Genomic DNA, 18763 nt, shown 5'->3' with positions numbered 1-18763 from the left:
GAGCTTCCGATGGGGAAAGCTATGTGAACCGTGACAAGGCTTCCGTGACCTTGCGGCTTCCCCTCATCGGTCCCTAGATTTACCCTCTACTTTATCTGACGTAAGCCAACATACAATAAGGACAACACACACACCCATGCCCTGTGGAGGACTCGAGCTTCCGATGGGGAATGCTATGTGAACCGTGACAAGGCTTCCATGACCTCGCGGCTTCCCCGTGCGACACATAAAAATCATCCCCTTATCATCATTTGGATTTAAAACTTGTTCAGCAACCAGAGGATTCTGGATCGCCTATTATGAGAGAACTATTGATCATGCACAATTCTTGGGTGTCAGACTGGGTCATGACACAACTACTCCGTGATATTTGGACACACAGACACATTGCCATATTCAGGTGGTGTGTGCTGATTGTTGCTCAGAGCCTGATTATGATGATGCTTGGTTTGTGGGGCACTCAGCTGCATGGTCATCAGCGCCTACAGAAAGTCCCAATTTTTATGCAGCCCAGTTTTTACACAGACCAGTCTAGCATCTGTCACGAATGATGATGATGAGGATGAAATCATGAGGACACCACAAACACACAGTCCCCAGGCAGAGAAAATCCCATACCCAGCTGGGAATCAGACCCGGGACCCCGTGATCCAGAGGTAACAATGCTAGCCACTAGACCATGAGCTGTGAACTCAGATCCTGGTGGCATCCTGTATACCTTGGGCATTACCACCTCCATCACCCCACTCATATCGCTATCCACACAGCCACCACAGTGGATGGTAGTGGTGGCAGGGGTAAGAGTGTCCAGCTCTGGACACTGATCTGCAGTGTCTACATTATTGCTGACAGCTGTAGACTTCACTGTGTGGGAACACTATTCCTTTCCTTGGCTCAGTGCTGGGCTTCACTCTCGATGCAGTTGTAGGTCATTTCCTTCACTAGTCACACCATCTCAGATCCTGAAATTAGAGGATTCTTGTTTGCCTATTATGACACAGCTATTAACTTAGTCAGCACTCAAGAGAAATTAGAGGATTCTGGTTCACCTGTTATGAGACAACTATTGATCATGCACAATACTCTGGTGTCTTGATGGGTCACATCATTATTACTCCATTACATTTGAACACACAGACACATTGCCATCTTCAGGTGGTGTGTGCTAATTGTTGCTCAGATCCTAGTAGTGTTGTGTATATCTTGGGCATTACACCTGCATCACTCAACTCATATCGCTATCCAAGGAGCCACCACAATGGATGGTAGTGATGATAGGGGTAGGAGTGTCTCGCTTTGGACACTGATCTCCACTGTACACATTATTGCTGTCGGTAGCGGACTTCGCTGTACAGAAACACTATTCTTTTCATTCGCTCAGTGCAGGGCTCCACTGCTGATTCTGTTGTAGGTCATTTCCTTCGCTAGTCACACCATCCTGATTTAATGGCCTCTGTAATCACACAATCCCTGAACGAGGAAGACTGGCTAAGCACCTTGGTGTTATTGTACCCATAGTTTGGCCAGTCTTATACTATTGTCAGCCACAGCTGATTTGGTGATCTGGCGTAATTCACAAATTTAGACAACACTGTCAATGGAGTACAGCGACCTGGTGGCATATTTAGGTTAAACCAACAGTCGAGATCGCAATAATATTTGTTTATTTACCGGTTTTGGCTTACCTTAAAGTCATCTTCAAAATTTTTGGCCCCATATGGCTGGTGCTGGCGGCTCCTCGATTTACTCGTGATACCACGATCGTACACTGAGTGGCCTCTATGTACAGAGGCGCCTTTTTCTCCCATGCATATAATTTCCCCACTTTGCTTGGCTGCAGTGGCTGGGGATTTGGTAGATCCCTTGTTTGCGATGTGCTGGATCGTCCTTAACTGAGGTTAGTAGTGTCAAGGTTTTAATGGATGAACGAAATAGACATTTAACATTATGTCATTCCAAGAACTTATTGATTTTTCTGGAAGTATCGACGACAAAAGGGATACATGCTAGTGATTTGTGCTCTTCTTCCTCTTCCTGCTGTTGTCTGGGTACAGCCTGTCTAAACGCACGCCCTATCCTCTTGCTGCTGTACCCACTTCTTCAGAACGTCGTCTCGATGTGTTTTAGCTCATTTGGAAAAATGACTTTGGGATCCGTAGTGACTACTGGAGGCAGGCAGATGCAGATCAGTGTGTGCAGGTTTTCTATAGTACGCACTCTGTCCCAGTTTCCCATCCGGTAAGATGGTCTAGTTGATAAAAGTAGCGACCTATAACTCAGGCGTGGAACCCTAGACCGAGCCTAGAAAATTAGAAAGAGTTTCCGTACAGTGAGGTCTGCAACCGACAGCGATAATGCAGATACTGGAGGTCAGACTCCGCAGACAGATACCGCTATCCTCACCACCACCACCATCCAGTGCGGCGGTCGCATGAACTATGATAGGAGCGAGATGATGGAGGGAATAAACGCCGATATACAGGGTGACAATTATTGAACTATATGAAAATTAGATATAAACTACGGTGTACACACATTTTATTCAACATGCGAAAATCACTATAGATATTCGGATTTAGGTTATGACGTTTTCGATATGCCTGACATCATTGGCGATGATGTGGCGCAGACGAATAGACAAATTCTGCACGACACGCAGAAGTGTCGGAACATCGATGCTGACGATAACCTCCTGAATGGCTCTATTCAGCTCAGAATGGTTTTGGGGTTATTGCTGTACACCTTGTCTTTAGTGTAGCCCTACTAAAAGGAGTCGCATGTGGTCAGATCCGAAGAACATGGCGGCCAACTGAGGCCCAAGTCAGTGGCCTCTGGGTACCCTAAAGTGCTCCTTCAGGACATCAAACACCCTCCTGCTTCGATGGAGTCGAGCTTCCTCTTCCATGAACCACATCTTGTCGAAATGAGGGTCGCTTTGGATCATGGGGATGAAATCATCTTCCAAAACTTTCACATACCGTTCGGTAGCCACCGTGCTATAAGGAGAATCGTACCCATTATTCCGTCACTGGACATTGCACACCACACAGTCACCTGTTGAGGGTGAAGAGACTTCTCGATCGCGTAATGCGAATCCTCAGTCCCCAAATGCGCCAGTTTTTCTTACTGACGAACTCATTCAAATGAAGGTGGTCAACAATAACAAGACGCATGCGCATATTAATTTCCATCATACCCCGCGGCAAACCGTACAGTTTGAAAGTCTAACGCAAACCGTTCAGAAGTTATGACGATTTTATTTCATATAGTTCAATAATTGTCGCCCTGTATATTAAAGCCATTTTTTCAGAGGATTTTTTTAGGAAAAATATAGTTTTGTTTTTACATGTGGTACTTATATATTCGAACCATCTCTAACCCTAAATTTTGCATCTACTCAATGTTATCACCAGTTACTCATCTGTCTTGTCAGAATCTGTATGTTCTCTAATGTGGACACAGGTATTAGTCAAAAATATTCCCCCGACTTGCCTGTAATATAAATAGTGAGACGCAACTGGAATGGATGTAAATAATACACTGCAGCAAGAGAAAGGTGCTACAATCTATAAAATCAATATTTATAAACTTCCTTCAGGAAATACTAACACGAATAAAGTTCTTATCACTGGGCACTTTTATTCGAGGCAAGCAAAAGAGGGCAGGAATCATGAGGAAACCTGTAGCGAGACATACAATAACGTAAAGAAGGACTTACAGAACATAGCATTCTAGAGAATGACATGAATGAAAGAACCCACTGATGATGATAGAAGTGGGCCGAAACATTTTTGGACTATAAAAAGCTCAGTTGTCGGTATAATACACTCCTGGAAATTGAAATAAGAACACCGTGAATTCATTGTCCCAGGAAGGGGAAACTTTATTGACACATTCCTGGGGTCAGATACATCACATGATCACACTGACAGAACCACAGGCACATAGACACAGGCAACAGAGCATGCACAATGTTGGCACTAGTACAGTGTATATCCACCTTTCGCAGCAATGCAGGCTGCTATTCTCCCATGGAGACGATCGTAGAGATGCTGGATGTAGTCCTGTGGAACGGCTTGCCATGCCATTTCCACCTGGCGCCTCAGTTGGACCAGCGTTCGTGCTGGACGTGCAGACCGCGTGAGACGACGCTTCATCCAGTCCCAAACATGCTCAATGGGGGACAGATTCGGAGATCTTGCTGGCCAGGGTAGTTGACTTACACCTTCTAGAGCACGTTGGGTGGCACGGGATACATGCGGACGTGCATTGTCCTGTTGGAACAGCAAGTTCCCTTGCCGGTCTAGGAATGGTAGAACGATGGGTTCGATGACGGTTTGGATGTACCGTGCACTATTCAGTGTCCCCTCGACGATCACCAGTGGTGTACGGCCAGTGTAGGAGATCGCTCCCCACACCATGATGCCGGGTGTTGGCCCTGTGTGCCTCGGTCGTATGCAGTCCTGATTGTGGCGCTCACCTGCACGTCTCCATTGGTCCCTCCATTCACGCCTGTCGCGACACCACTGGAGGCGGGCTGCACGATGTTGGGGCGTGAGCGGAAGACGGCCTAACGCTGTGCGGGACCGTAGCCCAGCTTCATGGAGACGGTTGCGAATGGTCCTCGCCGATACCCCAGGAGCAACAGTGTCCCTAATTTGCTGGGAAGTGGCGGTGCGGTCCCCTACGGCACTGCGTAGGATCCTACGGTCTTGGCGTGCATCCGTGCGTCGCTGCGGTCCGGTCCCAGGTCGACGGGCACGTGCACCTTCCGCCGACCACTGGCGACAACATCGATGTACTGTGGAGACCTCACGCCCCACGTGTTGAGCAATTCGGCGGTACGTCCACCCGGCCTCCCGCATGCCCACTATACGCCCTCGCTCAAAGTCCGTCAGCTGCACATACGGTTCACGTCCACGCTGTCGCGGCATGCTACCAGTGTTAAAGACTGCGATGGAGCTCCGTATGCCACGGCAAACTGGCTGATACTGACGGCGGCGGTGCACAAATGCTGCGCAGCTAGCGCCATTCGACGGCCAACACCGCGGTTCCTGGTGTGTCCGCTGTGCCGTGCGTGTGATCATTGCTTGTACAGCCCTCTCGCAGTGTCCGGAGCAAGTATGGTGGGTCTGACACATCGGTGTCAATGTGTTCTTTTTTCCATTTCCAGGAGTGTAGATGAAACTGAGTTCCAGTTTATTCAGTGATTTATTAGATGATGTCCATCAGCCGGTACCTAAGGCGAGCACTTAACAGTGGTTGGAGCAATACAAGTTACGTGACTAACGTATGCTATCTCTACATCACTGGCTCTTCAGTGTGCATACATCGGAACGCCCTGCATCCGAGATCAATTACTAGTCATCGCATCTCAACAGCAATTCAAGATGTCGTTTACCTCGTATGCTGACTGTACCCATTCTTAGAACAATGGCTTTCGCAAACTCCTTTTCCATTGGTAGAGTACGCCTCTGGAAGGAGTTGGTTCAAATGGTTCAAATGGCTCTGAGCACTATGGGACTCAACGGCTGAGGTCATCAGTCCCCTAGAACTTAGAACTAGTTAAACCTAACTAACCTAAGGACATCACAAACATCCATGCCCGAGGCAGGATTCGAACCTGCGACCGTAGCGGTCTTGCGGTTCCAGACTGCAGCGCCTTTAACCGCACGGCCACTTCGGCCGGCTGGAAGGAGTTGTTCTGCACTCTGCGCACAGTTTAATGCTTTGTTGCGTTTAATAAAAGGCTGCAGCACTTAGGTTTGTCTACTTCATAATTTTCCTTACAAAATTAACATACAGTATATGAGCTGTTCTCTCTGTCAGAAAGCTAAGCAGATGCTCCCATCTTCTCCTACTTGATCTTGTTTCTCATTTCATTTCTTAATCGATCAACTCCCTTTCTTTCCACGATCTCTTCTTGACTAGTATCCTGTCATGCTCCTTTATCTCTTCCTATCCTACTCCTGCTCTCACATTCACTCTTGCTCGTCTATTCACTTTAAATCTGCCTGCCTGTGTTTTTAATTTTTTGTTCTACTTTTCATGTGCAAATATAAATTGTGTTTCTTTTCTGCTGTAGCTATTATCGTTTCCACTATTTATAACATAGTTATTTCTAATTGTTTGATTCCAGACTACGTGTAAGGTCTCCTAGAACTTGTGCGTCCTAGTGAATACAATGTAAAATGCGTAGGATGCCTCGTTAGAAGTGAAAGGGGCCTACCCTCTACCACATCAGACAGGATGCTTACGTACGTGTCACCTGTCAGAGGTCAGGGGTCCCATATCACTCCAACTGCACATGTCCCACACCATTACAGAGCCTCCACCTGCTTGAACAGCCCCAGCTGACATGCAGGGTCCGTGGGTTCATGAGGTTGTCTCCATACCCGTACACGCCCATCCACTCATACCATTTGAAACTAGACTCGTCCAGGCAATATGTCTCCAGCCATCAACACTCCACTGTCGATGCTGACGGGTCCAGGCGAGGCGTAAGGCTTTGTGTCGTGCAGTCATCAAGGGTACACGAGCGGACCTTCGGCTCCGAAAGCCCATATCGATGACGTTTCGTTGAAAGGTTCACACGCTGAGACAGGTTGACGGCCCAGCATTGAAATCTGCAGCAATTCTCGGAAGGGTTGCACTTCTGTCACTTTGAACGATTATCTTCAGTCGTCATTGGTCCAGTTCTTGCAGGATCTTTTTCCGGCCGCATCACTGCCTGAGATTTGATGTTTTATCAGATTCCTTATATTCACAGTACACTCGTGAGACGGTCGTACGGGAAAGTCCCCATTTCATCGCTACTTCAGAGATGGTGTGTCGCATCGCTCGTGCGCCGACTTAACACCACTTTCAAACTCACTTAAAACTTGATAACTGCAGTAACCGATTTAACAACTGCGCCAGACACTTGTTGTCTTATGGAGGTGGTGCCTACCGCAGCGACGTGTTACACCTGGTTATGTATCTCTGTATTTGAGTACGCATGCCTATACCAGTTTCTTTGGCTTTTGAGTGTATTTTATTGCAGTAGTTATTGCTATCTTTTATCAGTCTACATCTATGGTCACTTTGCCCCATAGGAGGCTGATTCATGAAGCTACCTGGGAGAAGCTCTACTACAAACTATTAGTGCCACATCCTATTCCACCATTTTATCGAATGAAATACCCACCGCAAGTTTCATTTTACTACAAAACAGCCTATTGGAAGAATTTAACATGGCATCAGTTGCTGTACGCACAACATCTAAGCTGGAAGTTGAAACACTTTGTCATAAATCATCTAGGTGTAGGTTGTAGCTTTCTCTAGCCTCTCGATCCACAGTCCTGCCAGTTACTTCCCTCCACTGAGTGAAGTTTTGTCTCTGAGTATTTCACTTGTGATTCTGCTTGTCAGTGAAGTCTTCCCATAAAGGCCAAGTGGGCGTATTTAGGGCACTTGGAAGTTGTGCAGTATCGTAGTCATGCCTGGATAGCTCTCACTAGGAGCACTGCTGGTGATAGCCAAGGTAGTATTTGCTTCAAACAGTGGGCTATGACTCGAGCGTATGGGCCCACAGACTGAAACTAGTGAAGCTTGTTAAACATATTATTTTGAGACATTTTAGGAGATTTATGAATCCTACAATGGACGCATTGTATTCTTACTATGTCTCTATTCTTCAAAAATTTAGTCCATCTAGCATTCAGGAGTCCCATTGTGGTGCAATGTCATAGTCCCAGACCAGAAATTCTTCTAGGCAAAATTGTGCAGACACATGTGATCTCATTGTTGGAGTATTTAGACTCAGTTGATGATATATCCTTTCATTAGTGAAACCCTCTATAGACCTCATTCGCATAAATAAGCCTAGTCTCCTTATCGGTCTACTTCTCCATGAACCACGTCGTCATTAATATCATCATCTTCACTCTTCTTCTTTTTTTCTTCAAGGACTACGTCATCCGGCCTGTGCTGATTTTACAGCCTACCTCTTTCTCCAATGTCCTACACTCTCCTCGGTGTGTATTACGGAGATCTAATTTCGATACACCGTTGTCAACTATTGCCAACACACGCTGTAACCATTTATTTCAATATCGATTAATAGATGGACAGTTCTTTTCCTATGTCCTCATTTCCACAGTGTTCTCTCTCGCAACAGCTCTATGTTGCATGTAGGAAGCCGGCAGCAGTGGCCGAGCGGTTCTAGGCGCTTCAGTCTGGAACCGCGCCACCGCTACGGTCGCAGATTCGAATCCTGCCTCGGGCATGGATGTGTGTGATGTGCTTAGGTTAGTTAGTTTTAAGTAGTTCTAAGTTCTAGGGGACTGATGACCTCAGATGCTAAGTCCCATAGTGCTCAGAGCCATTTGAACATTTTTTTTTTTTTTTTTTTTTTTTTTTTTTTTTTTTTTTTTTTTTTTGCATGTAGGAATCTCAGTTCTGCTGCTTGGATCTGGGCTTTAGTGCCCATTTCTCAACCTGGCTGGAATGGCCATTGTTTCACAGAATTTAATTTGCGTTTCTCTTTTGCCCGTGCATCACCCAGAATATAATAGCAACCTCGCACTTTTTGGATGATGCACTTACGTATAACGAACTGCAGCCCGAGAAAAGATGCGCAAATTTTCAGGCAGATCTTGATATCATCTCAGTGCAGTGCGAAGATTCATAACTTGATTTACGAGTTAAGGTGCGTAAAATTAAGCTCTTCTAAAACGGGAAAACGTAGTGACCTGTAATTACACTCTAAGAAAAAAGAAGGAGGCACCACGAAGTAATTATCCAAATGGATCGGAGATGGGCAGTGTGACGTAAATGTACAAACAAATGATTACAGTTTCACAAAAGTTCGATGATTTATTCAAGAGCAAGAGCTTTATAAGTTGAGCAAGTCAATAACGGATTGGTCCACCTCTGTTCGATGTTCTCCTGAGGGATATCGTGCCAAATTTTGTCCAATTGGCGCGTTAGATCGTCAAAAACCCGAGCTGATTGGTGGGTCCTGCCCATAGTGCTCCAAACGTTCTGAATTGGAGAGAGATCCGGCGACCTTACTGGCCATCGGGGCTCATTTCGAAACGGGACTCATCACTGAAGACAATTCTACTCCAGTCAATGAGATTCCAGGCCGCAGACGCGTCTGGAGACGGGCCGGACAGCGATGGGATACCAAGCTGCCACACGGCCCGACAACCTGGAGTGATGGCCTGACATGCCATTTCTTTCCATAGCAGGACCCCTTCGGTTATGATCCACAGCACCCTCACAGTACAGCACAGCGGTACGTCGACGACATTCTACTCCCAGTTCTGTTGCCCTGTATGGCAAGCCATACTGGGGTTACATTTCCGCAAGATAATGCTCGCCCACACGTGGCGATAGTTTCTACTCCTTGCCACAGCCAACTTGGCCAGCAAGGTCGCCGGATCTCTCCAAATTTGAGAACGTTTGAAGCATTATGGAAGGGGTCCTCACCAGCTCGGAATTTTGAGGATATAAAGCGCCAACTGGACAGATCCCTCAGAACATCCGACAAATCTAACAATCAAAGCCAAGCAGAATAACTGCTTGCATAAGGGCCAGAGATGGACCATCGCATTATTGACTTACACAATGTGCGAAGCTATTTCTCTTGAACAAATCATCCAGTACTTATGAAATTGTAATCATTGGTTTGTCCGTACATGTACCATCACAACTGCAGATTTCCGTCCCATCCCATGCGGATAATTCCTTCGTGGTGCGTCATTTTTTTTTCTTAGAGTGTACAATATCTATGAGTCGGAACTATAATCAGTCAACGCACAGAAATACCTGGGTGCAATATTCTGAAGGGATTTTCAAATGGAATGATCATATAGGCTATGTCGTAGCTAAAGCGTATGTAAGACTTCGGTTCACTGTTAGAATACTGCAAAATACGATCGCTCTGCAAACAAAATTGCTCACAAAGCACTCTCGCCATTTATCCTAGAATACTGTTCAATACTGTTCAAGTGTGTTGGATCGGTACCAGACAGGACTAACAGGGTAGGTTGAACGTATACAGAGAAGGGCAGCACGAACGGTCACAGCTCGTTTGATCCAAGGGCGTAGAATCCTGAAATGAGAGTTGCCTGAACACAGACGCGAATATTCTGCGAAAGCCTACTCACAAAGTGTTAAGCTTCCAGCACACAGAACACAAGGTTCCTTCTTTGCACTTTGTGAAAACACTCGAATGTAAATTACACTTTTTATATGTATTTATTTGTTCGTCTCAAATATGCTACTTAATTTTTTAACCATCTCAAAGATCGATAACAAATGGTTTCTAGAAGAGGGATGTCGATAAACCAGTTATTAGCTGTAGTTACGTACTGAGTACTTAACTGATAATACCAACGATTCAATGAACGCCATTAATACTTTTATTCTAACTGGATAACGCCCTTCAGGCTTGTTTACCAGCAGAAGTAAATTACTGCTCTGACACATTTTGCAATCAACTAACGGAAATATTTTTGTCCATTACATGGACTTTTTGAAGTGATGTATTTCGTAACGTTGTTCCTGTCAAACAAACACTGAAATTTCTCGTTAACCGTAACATTTTCACCAACTGAATATCGTATGTGAAAATTATCCATAAAGAAATGAAAGGCCATCAGTTTTCTTTCTCAGAAATCTGGTTCCTCTACCATCACATCCTAAATATTTCTCAGGGAATCTAAATCGTCTTAAATCCATAGCCAGAGGAAATATTTCAGTGACGAAGTCCGTATTTCATCGTGATTCATTCGCAGCACTTTTCGAAAACTTTTCGTTGCTCAGCCACGAAACATCTGTTGCTGTATGTTTCGCCTTCATATTGGCTGTATGTAAGACTTGGCTTATAGTAGTACCTTTTTGCATCAATTTTTGTATTGAGTTGGACTGTCACAAGTAGGTGTGAAGCTGAAATTTATAGTTTCAAAATCGATAACGTAAGTTGAATAGTATCAATAAAACAACTGACTGGATTACCAGTAAGAGTATATTACTGAAATACAGCCGACCGACCCTAAGGTTACATTCATGAAGATAAATAAACACGAAAATGATAACCTATTATCCTCTTTAGTTTTCCGAGGAAATAAATGCGTTTGAATCTGTCAGAACAGCATGACTAATGAAGTGTTACGCATCTACTTGTGAGCTCCGTCATTTGCTCACTTCTTTCATAATTATTTCTCTCTTTGTCAGTTAAAGGTTATATTATCATTAGTGCTATTGGATGATCGGCCGGGCGGAGTTCGTTAAGTACAATGGACTGAGATGTCGGCATTAGTTTATTACATCATTTGTCAAAAGATACTGTTTTATAGCAAAAACGCCATACCATGAGATTGGAGTAGAGCTTCAACTTTCATTAACGCTTTAATTTTGGACGACATTCCCTACTTGCGAATTACATTTCAATATTCTTCCGGCCGCGACCGTAACAGCCAGCACACCGCTTGGTTACCGCTCCAATGTTTCCTCCGACCGACTGTTCGCGACAGACCACATCTGAAGACTCCCCTTAATGACTGCCGAGCTGGCGCGCACCCAAAAACAAACAGCTGCGAGACGGTTTCTAGAGACTTTCCCGACGGCCAAGTTGCAAACATGGTTCTTGATCGAGACATTTCTACATTTCATTGGCGCAGTTGAGCGTCATCATCAGGAGCGGCGAACACATTGCTGAGGGCCTTTTATTTGTGGATGGTTGTGACGAAGTGCTACCAGCATAATAGCTGGACTTCCTTAGTGACAAAGTGTAGCTTTATATTTATTGTAATCTTCATCAGGGCGCTGTGCTTTAAGTCCTTTGGACCTTATAGCAAGTAGGTGGAAAATGAGGTGGTTAGCTACTGTGGGATTTCAGTAATCTCCCAAGGCACCCGGACTCGGTGGCAACGCTCAGGGGCTACTAATCCAACATATTTATACATTCTAGATGACATGGCGAGAGTCGTAGGGTTTCTATTTTGTCCATGAGCTTGCGTGTGTGTTGAATGAGAGTTTCTGGGTGGTAGGTCGATTAAGCTCTTTATATAGGTCACGGATTCTTGCCCACCTGGGCGTTCCAAGAATGAGTCAAAGACACTGATTTTGCAAAGCCTGGATGGCTTCCCCGCGTGGAACAGCCACGTAATACAGCTGGGATGACTGCTGCCCTGTAAAAGAGAAGTTTCGTATTGATGTTCATCTGCGAGCTGGCCAGTAGGGGGAATAATGGACAGAAGAGATGTGAAATCTTGATCCTCTTACCCTGTACAGGCAGTCTGAAAAGTAACTTATTGTCGAACTTGACCTCAAGGTACTTGACGTGATTGGACCGTGGGAATTCCTGATGCTGAAGAATCAGCCTGACTCTCAAATCCGGGCGGCAACGAATAAACATCACCGGTCTCGTCTTATATGCATTGATAGTATTTATATTTTCCTTGGCCGAAGTTTCTACCGTCGTGAGTTCACGTTGTAGGCGAGCAATGACCGCATTGGTCCTCTGGATACTGGTCAGCAAGGCAGTGTCGCCCACGAATTCGGCAAGCACCAACAGAATCAATAGCACAATGTCATTGACTTAGATGACAAATAGTAGTGGAGACAATACAGAACCACTCTTGTAACACTGGAGTCAGTATCGGCGAGGATGGTGGGCATTACCATCGAGACTGAGGGCTCTCCTAATATCAGTATATGCACTGCAGAGCCAAAGAAAGTGGTACACCTGTCTGATACAGTGCAGGGCCCTTGCGAGCACACAGACGTACCGCAATACGACGTAGTACGGAATCGACTAATGTCTGAAGTAGTACTGGAGGGAATTGACACCATCAATCCTGCAAGACTGGCCATAAATCCGAAAGAGTAAGAGGAGGTGGAGATCTCTTCTGAACAGCATGTTGCAAGGCATCCAAAATATGCTCAATAATGTTCATGTCTGAGGAGTTTGGTGACTAGCGCAAGCGTTTAAACTCGGAACAGTGTTCCTGGAGCCACTCTGTAGCAATTCTCGACGTGTGTAGTGTCGCACTGTCCTGCTGGAATTGTCCAAGTCCATCGGAATGCATAATGGACACGAATGGATTCAGGTGATCAGACAGGATGCTTGCGTATGTGTCACCTGTCGGATTCGTATCTACATCTATCAGGGGTCCCATATCACTCCAACTGCGCACACCCCACACCATTACAGAGCCTCCACTACCTTGAACAGTCCCCTGCTGACATGCAAGATCCATGGACTCGTGAGGTTGTCTCCATACCTGTATACATGCATCCGCTCGACACAATTTGAAACGAGACTCGTCCGACCAGGCAACTTGTTTCCAGTCATTAACGGTGCGGTGTTGGTGTTAACGAGCCCAGGCGAGGCGTAGAGCTTTCTGCCGTGCGGTTATCAAGGATACACAAGTGGGCCTTCGGCTCTGAAAGTCCATATCGATGATGTTTCATTAAATGGTTCTGATGCCAACACTTGCTGATGGCCCAGCATTGAAATCTGCAGCAATTCGTGGAAGGATTGCACTTCTGTCACGTCAGTCGTCATTGGTCCAGTTCTTGCAGGATCTTTTTCCGGCCGCATCACTGTCTCAGATTTGGTGTTTTACCGGATTCCTTATACTCACAGTACACTCGTGAAAAGGTCGTACGGGAAAATCCCCACTTCATTTCTACCTCAGAGATGGTGTGTCCCATCGCTCGTCCGCCGACGTAACACCACTTTCAAACTCACTTAAACCATGATAACTTCCATTGTAGCAGCAGTAACCGATCTAACAACTGCGCCAGACACTTGTTGTCTTATGGAGGTGGTGCCTACCGCAGCGACGTGTTATACCTGATTACGTATCTCTGTATTTGAGTACGCATGCCTATACCAGTTTCTTTGGCGCAAATTGGCTTCTCCCGCAAGCGCCATGATATTACGTCAGGCGCACGCTGAGTGTTTAAGCTTATATATACAGGGTGTTACAAAAAGGTACGGCCAAACTTTCACGAAACATTCCTCACACACAAATAAAGAAAAGATGTTACGTGGACATGTGTCCGGAAACGCTTACTTTCCATGTTAGAGCTCATTTTATTACTTCTCTTCAACTCCCATTAATCATGGAATGGAAACACACAGCAACAGAACGTACCAGCGTGACTTCAAACACTTTGATACATGAAATGTTCAAAATGTCCTCCGTTAGCGAGGATACATGCATCCACCCTGCGTCGCATGGAATCCCTGATGCGCTGATGCAGCCCTGGATAATGGCGTATTGTATTACAGTCGTCCACAATACGAGCACGAAGAGTCTCTAAATTTAGTACCGGGGTAGCGTAGACAAGAGCTTTCAAATGCCTCCATAAATGAAAGTCAAGAGGGTTGAGGTCAGGAGAGCGTGGAGGCCATGGAATTGGTCCGCCTCTACCAATCCATCGGTCACCGAATCTGTTGTTGAGAAGCGTACGAACACTTCGGCTGAAATGTGCAGGAGTTCCATCGTGCATGAACCACATGTTGTGTCGTACTTGTAAAGGCACATGTTCTAGCAGCACAGGTAGAGTATGCCGTATGAAATCATGATAACGTGCTCCATTGAGCGTAGGTGGAAGAACATGGGCCCAATCAAGACATCACCAACAATGCCTGCCCAAACGTTCACAGAAAATCTGTGTTGATGACGTGATTGTACAATTGCGTGCGGATTCTAGTCGGCCCACAAATGTTGATTGTGAAAATTTACAATTTGATCACGTTGGAATGAAGCCTCATCCGTAAAGAGAACATTTGCACTGAAATGAGGATTGACACATTGTTGGATGAACCATTTGCAGAAGTGTACCCGTGGAGGCCAATCAGCTGCTGATAGTGCCTGCACACGCTGTACATGGTACGGAAACAACTGGTTCTCCCGTAGCACTTTCCATACAGTGACGTGGTCAACGTTACCTTGTACAGCAGCAACTTCTCTGACGCTGACATTAGGATTATCGTCAACTACACGAAGAATTGCCTCGTCCATTGCTGGTGTCCTCGTCGTTCTAGGTCTTCCCCAGTCGCGAGTCATAGGCTGGAATGTTCCGTGCTCCCTAAGACGCCGATCAATTGCTTCGAACGTCTTCCTGTCGGGACACCTTCGTTCTGGAAATCTGTCTCGATACAAACGTACCGCGCCACGGCTATTGCCCCGAGCTAATCCAAACATCAAATGGGCATCTGCCAACTCCGCATTTGTAAACATTGCACTGACTGCAAAACCACGTTCGTGATGAACACTAACCTGTTGATGCTACGCCCTGATGTGCTTGATGCTAGTACTGTAGAGCAATGAGTCGCATGTCAACACAAGCACCGAAGTCAACATTACCTTCCTTCAATTGAACTGACTGTGAATCGTGGAAGTACAATACATACTGACGAAACTAAAATGAGCTGTAACATGGAAAGTAAGCGTTTCCGGACACATGTCCACATAACATCTTTTCTTTATTTGTGTGTGAGGAATGTTTCCTGAAAGTTTGGCCGTACCTTTTTGTAACACCCTGTATATATGAGCATATGGCATTGGTGGCCGGGAGACCCCTCGCGGGGGGGTTCGGCCGCCGCTCCATAAGTTCTTTAACGTCACTACGGCGACTTGCGAGTGAATGAGAATGAAATGATAATGAAAGACACACAACACCAAGTCGTCTCGAGGCAGAGAAAATCCCTGACCCCGCCGGGATTCGAACCCGGGACCCCGTGCGCGGCAAGCGAGAACGCTACCGCAAGACCACTCTTTTCTTTTCTTTTTTTTTTTTTGCGTGTTTCTCGTTATTGATCATTGTGTTTGGTCGTTGCGGAAGTCGCAAGACATCCTGTTCAAGTTCGGTGGTTGATCCTTCCACTCAGTTTTTTTATTACAGAGGCCAACCGGCACTATGACCGAACACGCTGAGCTACCGTGCTGGCTGCAGCAGGCGCTACTGACAGGCTGCTTTGGTTCGTGTTCACTTCAGGCTGCTGGTCAAGTTTTCTCCCGGCTGGGTCCCGAGGACGTCGACGATGGGGACGTCGTGGCCAGCTGATGGCAGCGGCCGGGAGGCGGTGTCGGTGGCGGAGGTGGAGGCGGAGGCGGAGGCGGCGGCGGAGGCGTCGCGGGCGGCGCGCGTGGAGGCGGCGGTGACGGCGGCGTACGCGGGGGCGGCGTCCACCATCCTGGCGTGCCTGGCGGCTACCGCGGCGCTCGCCGCCTTCCTCGCCGTCAGGAGCCGGCGCCGGCGTCGCAGCCAGGAGCGGCTGCTCGCCGCCTACAGCCGCAGGTAACCAGCCCCACCTCACTCCGCGCACGTCAGTATAGCCCGCACAGCGTACGGTGGCCGGTGCACAGTGGCCAGTTTTCGTCCAACGCGCTGGGCGAGTTCATTCGTTTGTTCGGGAGGGGATGACGACAAGAGTTTGCCACCTTTCGACCAGTCGGCGATCATAGAATCGAAGCAGACGTCCTGCAATCTTTCTCAGCCGATTTTACAGAAACTATTCGATAAAAACTGATTTTTCTTTTACTTATGGCTTTATCTACATCTACATTTATACTCCGCAAGCCACCCAACGGTGTGTGGCGTGCCACTGTCATTTCCTCCCTTTCCTGTGTAATGTTGGTGCATTAATTCGTTCTGAAAGCGGTGCTGATATTCGAGACAATAAAAGCGGGTTAAAAGCTGTGAGCTATCTGGGGAAGTTAACATTGCATTACTGATCAACTGTTTTACCAGGTATCCAGTCTACCTTACCAAATTCCCAACCAGACTAATATTAATTATAATCTTTCAGCAGTCATCTTACGATAACGGGTGATATATACATACAATTTAAATAAAAAGAAATAAATCAGTTTATATTTGGACATTTGTTCTAACATTGATCATTGTTCCGGTAGAATTTCAGCATTTAAACTTGACTCATAATTAAACTGGTGCCTTATTTAGGATTGTGAAAATATGAGTTTGTAATCTTACGGAACACATCAAATATGGAGCCAAGATTGGGAGACTGCATACAACACTGTATTCATAAAATAACACACGAAGAACGTTGAAATATATGCAAGAGGAAATTAACCACAACCAACCGATTCAATTTTCACCCAAAGAAGTTACGTTCGTAACGCAACCCAGTCCGTCATGAAATTACCACACACTGGTATACTAAATTCATACTAACTCTCTGTGAAATCTTCCCGAAAAGAATAGCTGAGGGCTACTTTGATGATTACACTACTTGCTTCACGTGCTCAACTTGGTTTACACAAAGAGTGTAACTCCACGATAATATTGATAATTAAAATAAATTACATCGAAACACAAATAACAAAAGAAAAACTTCGAACTGGTTACTATCGTCTTACTATTAACCTGATGGGTCAAACAATTGTATAAGCACTTGGTACTGGTCTCACAAAGTACACCCCACGTGGGTTGAACATAAAGAAAAGTTGCTATATTGAAAAATATTGTCAAGACGAGACGTTATAATCTCACGCACATTCGCATTTAAGACTGATGATCTTAGTCAGAGTTACGGATCATCCACACGTGGTTCCACTTTACTCACAAAGTAGTGACAAAGCAACTACTGGAAGATATTCTGAACTTAACACTCGAGTTACACTGCGTTGAAATTTAAGATAACATTAGATATTTTAGATCTAAACCTGAAGTAAAGATGATTAAATTTTCAGTTAGGCTGGACTTCAGAAGTCCATTGTCCTACGGACTTAGCAGAGACGCACTTAGCCGGAGATCTTACGACTTCAGACGCTCGCCGCGGACCGACTGCTGTGGGCCCCTACGGAGGGTGCTTCCACCGATACAAATGGAAGTGACCAGAGAGGCAGCCTCCTATACCAACATGACAACGGACGGACAGGACCATACTAAGAGTAGAAACCTCTTTGCTTTTAGAAAGCACAGCTACCTGTTCCGACGTTGGTCCTACTGTTCTCTAGCAGACAGGCTTGTCTGCTACCATCAAGCACGCAACTTGAAATACATTTGCTCATTCATCCTTTCACACAGAAGGTAAAGGGGATGACAGTATCTTATCATATACACTACATTAAAAAAAAGCGCATGTAGGTTCCATATGAGACTGTGTGACATGAATTATATATATACTGTGTTTTAAGTGTAGTAGTGTGACACATCGTTCTTGTTTATGTGTAAAAGTAACACGTTCCACTGCTCAGTCTCCACCCAGGTGGAGTCAGAAACACCACAGTAAATTCAGAAGTGGAATGTATGCCGTAAATAACAACAGACTTAAGAAATTAACATGAAAGGAATCCAACAGAGACCTTTCACCTGTTCCAGTCGCGTATGGTTCGCGGGAAGGACGACTGCCGAAAAGCCTCCGTGCGCGCTCGAATCTCTCTAATTTTACATTCGTGATCTCGGGAGGTATAAGTAGGGGGAAGCAATGTATTCGATACCTCATCCAGAAACGCACCCTCTCGAAACCTGGACAGCAAGCAACATCGCGATGCAGAGCGCCTCTCTTGCAGAGTCTGCCACTTCAGTTTGCTAAACATCTCCGTAACGCTATCACATTTACCAAATAACCCTGTGACGAAACGCGCCGCTCTTCTTTGGATCTTCTCTATCTCCTCTGTCAACCAGACCTGGTAAAGATCCCACACTGATGAGCAATGCTCAAGTATAGGTCGAACGAGTGTTTTGTAAGCCACCTCCTTTGTTGATGGTCTACATCTACTAAAGACTC

At 45.8% G+C, this 18763-nt stretch overlaps 1 protein-coding gene across 1 annotated transcript in view; it reads left to right on the top strand.

The window, feature by feature from the left end:
• LOC126252004 (podocan-like) overlaps window positions 1–16108 on the top strand; it is a gene marked incomplete at its 3' end in the record, with an annotated part of 277527 nt that extends 261419 nt beyond the window's left edge. Inside the window, exon 4 of the mRNA XM_049952788.1 lies at window positions 16003–16108. Coding sequence (XP_049808745.1) covers window positions 16003–16108 — 106 coding nt within the window. The remainder of the gene's footprint in view (window positions 1–16002) is intronic.
• Between the last annotated feature and the right edge of the window lie 2655 nt (window positions 16109–18763).

This window comes from Schistocerca nitens, chromosome 4 (genome assembly GCF_023898315.1).
Source record: "Schistocerca nitens isolate TAMUIC-IGC-003100 chromosome 4, iqSchNite1.1, whole genome shotgun sequence".
In the NCBI taxonomy this organism is placed as follows: domain Eukaryota; kingdom Metazoa; phylum Arthropoda; class Insecta; order Orthoptera; family Acrididae; genus Schistocerca; species Schistocerca nitens.
This window is presented reverse-complemented; position numbering and strand designations above follow the sequence as displayed.